Source organism: Varroa destructor, unplaced genomic scaffold, assembly GCF_002443255.2.
Source record: "Varroa destructor unplaced genomic scaffold, Vdes_3.0 BEIS01000003.1, whole genome shotgun sequence".
In the NCBI taxonomy this organism is placed as follows: Eukaryota; Metazoa; Arthropoda; class Arachnida; order Mesostigmata; family Varroidae; genus Varroa; species Varroa destructor.
Genome location: NW_019211456.1, coordinates 57,260,150 through 57,269,552, shown reverse-complemented (window position 1 = coordinate 57,269,552; position 9,403 = coordinate 57,260,150). Strand labels below are relative to the sequence as shown.

General features: G+C 36.4%; 1 protein-coding gene and 1 long non-coding RNA gene across 2 annotated transcripts in view; both read left to right on the top strand.

Moving 5' to 3' along the window:
• LOC111246588 (RCC1 and BTB domain-containing protein 1-like) overlaps positions 1–6,339 on the top strand; it is a 7,377-nt gene extending 1,038 nt beyond the window's left edge. Inside the window, exons 2-14 of the mRNA XM_022796427.2 lie at positions 249–323; positions 692–832; positions 1,177–1,275; positions 1,519–1,596; positions 1,834–1,939; positions 2,195–2,280; positions 2,560–2,667; positions 2,800–2,898; positions 3,219–3,352; positions 3,634–3,781; positions 4,138–4,305; positions 5,049–5,158; positions 5,427–6,339. Coding sequence (XP_022652162.1) covers positions 249–323; positions 692–832; positions 1,177–1,275; positions 1,519–1,596; positions 1,834–1,939; positions 2,195–2,280; positions 2,560–2,667; positions 2,800–2,898; positions 3,219–3,352; positions 3,634–3,781; positions 4,138–4,305; positions 5,049–5,158; positions 5,427–5,544 — 1,470 coding nt within the window. The 3' untranslated portion in view covers positions 5,545–6,339. The remainder of the gene's footprint in view (positions 1–248; positions 324–691; positions 833–1,176; positions 1,276–1,518; positions 1,597–1,833; positions 1,940–2,194; positions 2,281–2,559; positions 2,668–2,799; positions 2,899–3,218; positions 3,353–3,633; positions 3,782–4,137; positions 4,306–5,048; positions 5,159–5,426) is intronic.
• On the top strand, positions 5,708–9,357 carry LOC147757186 (uncharacterized). The gene is made up of 3 exons (XR_015323893.1): positions 5,708–5,848; positions 8,121–8,382; positions 9,138–9,357. It is a non-coding gene; the product is annotated as an uncharacterized LOC147757186 (long non-coding RNA).
• Positions 9,358–9,403: the final 46 nt, after the last annotated feature.

The following is a 9,403-nucleotide window of genomic DNA, read 5'->3' as shown; positions in this document are numbered from 1 at the left end:
TCACAGATATTTCTGCGTTAAAACAATAACTCATTGGATCTGCGTGCACCAAGAACGCTTATCATTCTACTACCTTTTAAATGGAAAATACTTAAATAAATTTCGTAATTAAAAATGAACTTTGGAACTAAATAAACCTGACATGCATGGCCTACATAGAAGACGCGGACTGAAATTTTCTTCAGCGACATTAATGCGTAGTGTTTTGGTATAACACAAACACTGAATGTGTGTGCTATTTCTTTCAGGTGTGGGCTCTTGGAAGCAATGTATCTGGGTGCCTAGGAATTGGTGATACTCGCACAGCATTAAATCCTGTCAAGGTTAGTATTCGGCACTATTTGAAAGTTAGCTAACTTGTTTCAAGATACGAACTACACAAATACAAGGTTCGTTTGCAGAATGATAGTACATATTACATGTTGTATCGTACAAATGCTCATAAGCATATAAAATAAAGCATATATATATATATTATATGCTAGCATGATGGAAGTAACGGCAATGTTACCATGTTTACTAACATCTGACGGTAAGGATACTAGGCCTTCTTATTATAACCATGTTTAAGCAGGTCTATAAATTATTCAGTTGTATGTAATGCTGGCCTTAGTAATTATTGCAGCACTTGCCTAGGTTTTCGGACAAGGAAGTTCCGGCAATTATTTTTTTTTTCAATAACTATTTTCAGGTAGAAGCGATTTGCAATAAGAACGTTCGATCCTTTGCGTATGGATCTGGGCCTCATGTACTAGCTCTGACGGCCCAAGGCGATGTTTATGGTTGGGGCCATAATGGGTATGCTCAGATCGGAAATGGCCAAACATCTCAGGTTCGTCAATGCTGCTATAAAAATCTGCGTAAAACGTATTCACCAAAATCCTAAGTTGACGAATGTGATTTCAGTGGGCCTTTACATTACTTAATACATTTTATTCGAAAAAGTTGCATTCATCGAAAATCTCGAAGTATTGTTCTTCGAATGAGATAATCACAAGTTATCACGATTTTTTTAGATCCATACCGGACTTGTTTTATCTTAGCTTTCAAATTTGCATTCAACGACTGGCTTATTTGAGCTATCGTAATAATATGAATAAAGATATTATTTATTATTTATTATTTATTTATTATTAATAAATAAAAATAAAAGTAAAACATGTCTTACAAACGCAGGTAAACTCGCCCGTATTGATATCAAACAATATCCCGAATCCAGTGGCAGAGGTGGCGTGTGGAAGCTTCCATTCGATTGCCAGAACGATTAGTGGAGAGGTGCGTAACTATACACTAAGCTGAGCTCTCACTCAGTTGAAAGATAGTTTTATTTATGTACTTTTAAGTCTCAACTGCTCGAATTCTTGCACGAGCATGCAGGTGTCTTGACAATACACGCAGGTCCTAGTTTTGAATTATTGAAGTGGATGTACTGCATATTAACGCGAATAAATGTAATGGTTGAATCCTAGAATATGTCAACATTGAATAAAATATAAATACATCGTATTTAACTTTCAGGTCTATTCATGGGGTCAAAACAATTGTGGGCAACTAGGTGTCGGAGCTACATCTTCAAATCAGCACAATCCAAGAAAGGTCTGTATAAAACTCTTATTACCAGATTAAGTATTAAGACCTCGGCCTTTATCATCTTCACAAGTCCATTCTTTACATTGATATTTCCAGTAAATATAATTCAAGGGCGTGCCTGCAGCTTTAATTTCGTGTACGCTACAAGAAAGATCCATGTTATATTTATGGAATTAAGAACCAAACATAAATACATGAAGAGGAGTTGAATTAGAAACTAACTAATCATTCGGTCGGTAACAGGTGACAGGATTAATTCAAAGCTTGTTCTGCGTGGGAATCGCCTGCGGACAAACATCAACAGTAGCTGTTTTCGAAAACGGTGAAATTTATGCTTGGGGTCTTAATGGTAATTATCTTTGGTCACAAAGTGGCAACGATGGGGATAGTTGGGTACCCAACGCGTCCACATATCTCTCACAGTAGTCATTGATAAGTCTATTATGGTAATATAAATGTTGACTGCTTCGTGTGTATATATGCACACAAAAATAGGCACTACTAAGTACGCAGTAACTGATTGTTGCCTTGCATATTATTACAAATATGTTGATATAATGCTATTTTCATTGTTTTCTTTGAATTGTGTTGAATGCAATTTTAGGTTCTGGTCAGTTGGGGCTTGGAAATAATGTCAACCAAATGTTACCCGCTAAAATTGATGGCCTTAAAAATGTCACAATTCAAAAGGTATCAAAGATTATATACGGTAAAGTCTGATATTTAGTTTGTGCTTAAATCATATAATTATTTATTATCTCGAATGTTCTGTTCGCAACGGGTAGATACCATCAGTCAAAGTTTAGTTCGCTTCGTTAGGAACTAATGTTCACGCCATTCCTTAGAAAGTAGATACATGTTTTTATGCTCTTATGCATTTCATTTGTAGATATTAATAGTAGCAAATTTGACTAATAATAACAGGTTGAAAGGTACTAAAATACACATGTAAATTGTTGATACGCTCAGGTTGTTTGCGGATTCGCACATACAATGGCCCTCTCAGATGAGGGTACACTATACGTATGGGGAGCAAACTCTTACGGTCAACTCGGACTTGGTAACAAGGCTAACCAGGTATAATATTAATCTGCTTTCCCAATTTTTAAAGATCGGTTTTTCGTATCGGCCTAGTTTGACTTGAGAAATATTAAATTCTTTCTCGGTTCTAAAAAAATATATTGGAATCTTGTGTGTACTCCTCTACAGGTAAATCCTGTCCGTATGAAGACAGACCAAAGTCGAATCATCGATGTGGCTGCGTCGCACTACACACAGATTTCCGCAGCCCTCACTGAAACTTCAAAGGTATTTAGTCATCGTTACGATTATATTTAGAGGAACCATTTTCAAAAATGATAATATTATACTTAGTTTTGTCGTCAAATATAAATTAAATGTATGTATGCATCTGCCATTTCAAAACGGTTCTAGCAATCTCTATGCGTCTTTTTAACTTGAGTTCAGACTTAAAAACGCAAAAAACTTTCCCAAAACTAATAGGAACGAGAATATAATGTTGCTGAGGAGTTATGAAACATACATATCGGAGTTACTTACCGAATAGGCTAACGGGAAAAGTGACAGGTTAACTAGAGCATACTAACACCATTTGCATACATTGGTAGGTATTAATGTGGGGTCATTGTCGGGGTCAAGCAGTGACAGAGCCTATCGTTACGCCGTTCAAATCACTTCATGATGTCTTCGCTGCATTTTCTTCGGTGGCAATCACACCCCTGCCTATGGTTGTTGGTCACAGGTAGAACAAACGTTTTGTCACCTATTCGAGGATTACCCCATCATCCATGAATTACGCATGCTTTTATCTTTCAATAAAACCTAATAAGTTATCAAAAATCAAAATTCAATCTCTCAGAGCTTAATTCGACTTTTTTTTCATTTCTAAAATTTTCAAAACTTCTAAAAATCACGATTCGGTATGGGTCAAGATAACTTCTTTAGTTATCTTGTAAAGTGGCTGTAATTAGTTTTTCTGTTATACGTTTGTACTTAACAATCACATAAGCATTACTTGTCCAGGTGGGAACGCTGTCTTACGGGTATTCTGCGCCAACAATTCAACGATCCGACCCATTCGGATATCAAATTCGTGGTAGAAGGAAAAACGATTCATGTTCACAAGACAATACTCAAATTTCGATGCGAGCATTTCCGTACGATGTTCCAGGTAAAGCGAAGATTCTAAAAAATTCATTTCTCAAAGTATCTGGGAAATAACTTGGTAACTGTGTAATGTAATAACTGGCTACCAAGATTGTAAGATGGATGTGCTAACGGACTTCCGACATATTTAAAAAAAGATTGAAATACGAAAGGAGATAGTAATTGTATCAATAAGATGCAATGTTACCCACTGCAACAAACGAGGGAATAGGCTTTTCATATATTTCTTCGTCTCATATAAACTTTAACTGTAAACCCACTGCAATTTTTTATGACTTCAAATCCACTTAATTTCCAGAATAAGTTCACTTAGCCCATCTTGTCGTAGAGTTAATATTAACCGTACTATTGCTTTTTTAGGACCATTGGGCGGAAAATCAAAAAGATACCATAAAAATCGAGCAGTTCAGCCATCAGGTCTACAAAGCATTCCTTGAGTATCTCTACACGGGAGAGGTGGCTCTTTCACCAGAAGGTGCCATTGGCCTTCTGGATCTTGCCAACGCATATTGTGAGATTGGTCTCAAGGTATGAACATGACTAAAGGTGTGATTACTTCTTAACCAAGTGTTTGTATTAGTGCGTTGTTGTTTTAAGATGCGTCATAGGTTTCATTGACCGACATGGTTAGCCTAATTTTTCCATAAGCGAGTTCAAATGTAAATTCGATGTACTATTGCTTTCATGGAAATTGAGTAAGAACAATAAAGCTGACAGATATATATTTACAGATGTTTCACAATGTAATGACACAAACCAGCAAGTGAACTCGGTGACGATAATTGGCTGTAACGTCACCAAGTAGCGATGGTGTTTCTAAGTAGGGCTTCGTTACCCTCATAGTCGTTTAAGATGCTTAACCTAGCTGCTACAGTTGAATCGAATTATAGAATTAAGTAATTTCTCGCTCGTAATTTACGAAACATATACTAACGTTGTTAATAAAGCCATGGCTAGCATTGGTAAATAGCAAAACGAAATATACAGCCTTTCACAATTCCGTTGCAAAATACCATTAACAGCTAGCACTTCATAATTGTGTTCGGTGAAATCAGAATTATATTTGATTTTGTCGCCAGGACCTAGTTTTGGTATAAAAAACGTAGCACACAGTAATATTTAACCTTATACTGACGCCTATTGAATTTATAGAGATACACGTTGGAGGTCTATCGCATGTAACGTATCTATAAGGGTACAACTTCTATTTTCAAATCTTTATTGTAGTAGTCAAAACTGGAATTTTGTACTGTTATGTTTGCTGATTCCAGGTGCACTGCCAGAAGATAATAAAAAATGGCATTCTTGTAGAAAATTGCGCTTTGCTATATGCCGCCGCTATAAAATACGAGGCCAAGGAACTTGAGGACTTCTGTTTTAGGTGAGATGTTTCCTTGTCCACTATAAGCGTATTTTTCTCGGGTGAAGTGCTTGGTTCTTCTTTTTTGTTTATTACAGGTTTATCAAGTTTATTATATCGTTCATTGTGACAAAAGCATGGGAAGAAATCGATTTGAGTACTTAACAGGTGGCGGCATATAAAATTACTCGTTATGCAGGATAGTATGTGGACGGATTCTCACATCTCCTGTACTTATTGTTGTAGGTTATAAGGTAGTAAGGTTTTTATTGTTTATTAATTCTTTTAGATTTGCGATGAATCATACGACAGCGGTTGTGCAAACCGAGGCGTTTAGCAAACTGGATGACGGAACTTTAAAGGATTTTATTGTTAGAGCGGCAAAATATGGCGCGTTCCGGCATTGACCAGATCGAGATCGAATAGAATGTTCAGAAACTGACACGAGGAAGCAACGCGTGCGAGGTGGCCTGGTACTGCTTCTTGTAGCCACGAGGATGACTTACGATGCAGACTGTATCGAAATTGTCTGTTGTATCAATGGAGTGAAATACTCATGAAGAACTTACAGCCATAAAAGAGAGACGGTGCTCAATTACCTTTGTCATGTTTTAAGAGTTACGGCTATACAATTAACACTAAAAGCCTTCTATCGGGATCTGTGCGGCGAAACCTTTCTGATGTTCTGGCGTCGTGGCAGTATTAAAAAATGTAATGGTTGTTTTGTCTTAACACTAACTTACATTTATTAACATTATTTTCAAGAATATTGGTCACATATAAACTGCTTTTTGTAAATGCTCAGACTTCGCTCAGGGGTTCAAGAGATTGTTATCTATGGTAAAAATAATAATCCATAATATATACAGCTGAGGTCAAACAATATTTTTTTAAATCCTGCCGGCCTGACTGCAAGCAACTCGAGTGAAATTAGGATGTGGTCCACATAACTTCGATAGCTAAACTTGAATGTGATACATCGACTCTGACTTCGAATAAAGAATTTATACAATGAATACAGATAATATAGGACAAGCGATATTTTATATATGTTCACACACAAAAAGACCTGAGCCCGCTAGTCTTACTTCGAATATGTACAAGCCATTAAATGAAGCGCTATGAATAATTATGTCAGCCGATGTAAATACTAAGTAGCTTACAAGTAAACATGATAGTTCTTTAATAAGAGAACAACAGTTTTTCATTGGTTTTACATTGAAATTTCAATTTAGATTACGTGGACTGGACTGGATGACTAACATCTTTACTACTGGCGAAATTCCGTAGGCGTTGTTAGCTTCTGCAAATAGTAATAGTAAAAGCGGCACTTTATGCTTCGGGTATGGAAAAGCTTGTTGTAGGTCATTCTGAAAAATGACGCCGGAAAACAGAGGTAGTTGCCTGAAAAACCGTGAAACGCTCCTTCAGAGTGTAGTCTACAAAATTTCGGTAAACTGGAAACACAGACTTCTCGAATCTGGATCAAGTCAACTGCTCTAAAGTTAGTGTTTGTCTTGCACGCATCGACTTGTAATTGCATTTGCGGTATCCGGTGTTAATAGCGGTTCCATCGTTCGTCAAAGTAATTTATCAGGTGTTCCATATTCGTTGTGAGTCAACGCGAAAAATTGAGGGAGGGTTGGAGTGTCTAAAAAAGCGGTCGTCGTGTAACAGTTTGTTGCACTAACATGTTCTATGTTCGTAATATAAATGTTCATAACGAAGTAGCTTAATGTTATTTTTTTTACCCATAATAAATTTTAACATTAAACGATATTGATAGATGTAGATATACTGAAGTGCCACTCAGGTACGCTACTCATGAAATTTTAGCGGACTCGCATTTTAAGGCAATAATATTTTTAAAGAAAAGGAAAGGATACATTTTAAGAACCAAAAAGCTTAGAAACAGAAGGGTTCTGGGCGGCCAAAGGGTCGAAAAGGCGCAGAGTGGAGTAAAAAGTTTTGAGAAGACTGAAACAGAAGCGGAAGAAAAATAATTATTCAAGCTAATTTGAACGATTTAACTGGCAGTTTGATACTTTCTCCTTTAAAACGACCGTTAATCTCTGTATAAAAAATTCAGGCGTAGCAAAAATGGTTACTGAGTCATTTTCATGATTTAGGTTTTTAAATTCAAACCGTGTGTAGTATTTTCGAATTTTATAAAAAAAGTTTCTCAGATTATTCAAAAGCTGTATAAAAACTATCAATGACGTGGACTGTGGATTTCGGGCAAAAAATACATTTTCTGGGCACAAGTTTTTCCGACGCACGGGGGTCGGGTAATAGCTTATCTTAATACCTAAGTATTAATGGTAGTCAGAGTAATCGGAATATAGGTGCCGTATCTTATATATCTCTGCCTATCTTTTAGAATCATCCGTTTCGTTGAATAATTTCTGATAAAATTTAAAATACCAAATTGTACGGAGTGACCATCTTTAAATTTGCAAATGAAGAGCCAGAAATACTGCGAGAATCTAAAGAGACAGATAATTGCAAAAATTATACTTCTCTGCAAATACTTCGAGTCTTATATAAAAATCGGCGTTTTATAAGTAGGTATATTTGAGTTTTAGTCAAAGTCACATACATTTGTATAAATCCGCATCTTATTCAAGTATTATGACCATTGTCTACCTTAATAAATCTCTACCCAGAAGTAGCATTTTACAGTACAGTAGCGATAATATGAATAATATAGGCAACCAGTTTCAAGCTTAGTATCAAGTTGACAGTGCCAAATGTCTTTTGGATGCCAATTTTTCACTGTATAATATGCTAGTCGTTCTCTTCTAAATATACTGCCATACTTAATGAATTCGAGTTTTTTTACATGTTTTTGTTTGAAGTGTCTTGTTACCGTGTGACATACAAACAATGAAGTTTACATAGTCAAACAACTAAATACACATTGGTAAGTTTCTGTTGACTTTCAAGCACGATCTCTCTAATCCATGTACTAACTTTCTGTTAGCGTAAAAAGCTACAAAGTTATAGGCAAGGCTCTATATACCGCCTCCGGCTACCACTAGGTGCTGAGAAACAGCTGTTAATTTTGTGATGTCCTCCTACGCGGGTGTTAACGGTGGTTCGACGGCTTCGTGTGTGGAGTCTTCTTTATTATCGTCATCAAGCAGTGGCGGTGGGATAGGAGCTGCTACCGGGTGCTGTGATCGTCTCTGTGAAGCGCAGGAATTTCACGGCAAAATGGCGGGAACCCTTGAAGATGTGGACAGGTATATCAGCATGATTTATTTAATAATGTAATTTCAAATACCCATTTGTCCTGAATGACTGGGATCATACGATCCATCCTCCCAACCAGAAGTTTCTGCATTAATCGGTTCAGTATAGTTTGTATCAATATAAACACTTCGTTAACATGTGTATCGCCATCGTCATTTTTCTTCCTCCGTAGCTTAGCTTAGGGAGTCGCAAACTTAGCTTGAATCTATAAAGCAAAATAATAGAAAACAATAAAAAAAACTTATTCGGAATCAAAGGTATTTGTTGGAGTAAACATGTGTATATACAACATGGGCTGTGTTAAATGTGCGATTGTTATTATCAATTGGCACCTGATAAGCGTGTGTAATTTTACCTCACGTTAGAATGATAAGCGTTCTTGGTGCACGCAGATCCAATGAGTTATTGTTTTAACGCAGAAATATCTGTGACAAAGTTTTGAAAGGGTCCAAAGTTACACAATACTACGCTATCTTTGTTGAATGTACTGCGTCAATGTGGTGACATTACAGCTCACCGGTTCTTCTCTTCAATTCGTGATGTCATGTTTTTCTCCCTAAAAAAAGAAGTTCACCGGTTATTGGCTGTAGTAACACGTGTTCTTTCGTGGTAAATCGATGCGGAGGTTATAACATCTGACCTTATAGAGTTAAACACTTTATTTTCTACTTCGGAATAACATTGGATTTCTAATACACCTATAATAATTGTTGTTGTTGTTGTTTCTGTAAATTGCGTTTATAAGGGAAGTATACCTGATCCCAAGTAGTTACAATGGTGGATCCTATCAGTAAGAAATCACTGGACAGCCCGTTCGCATAAAGGTACAATACGGTAGATGTTTTCAGAATTTCTTCTGAGTTATATTATTTGGTGAATGGCGAACGCGTGTATTTTTGTATATAGCTACTTGACATTTATGGGGACCTTAGCATGCTTTTGCGGTGACATTTTTTTGTTTCTGGTCTTAGTTAAAGTAAGTTTTAAAGATTCGCTATTCACATACATAAA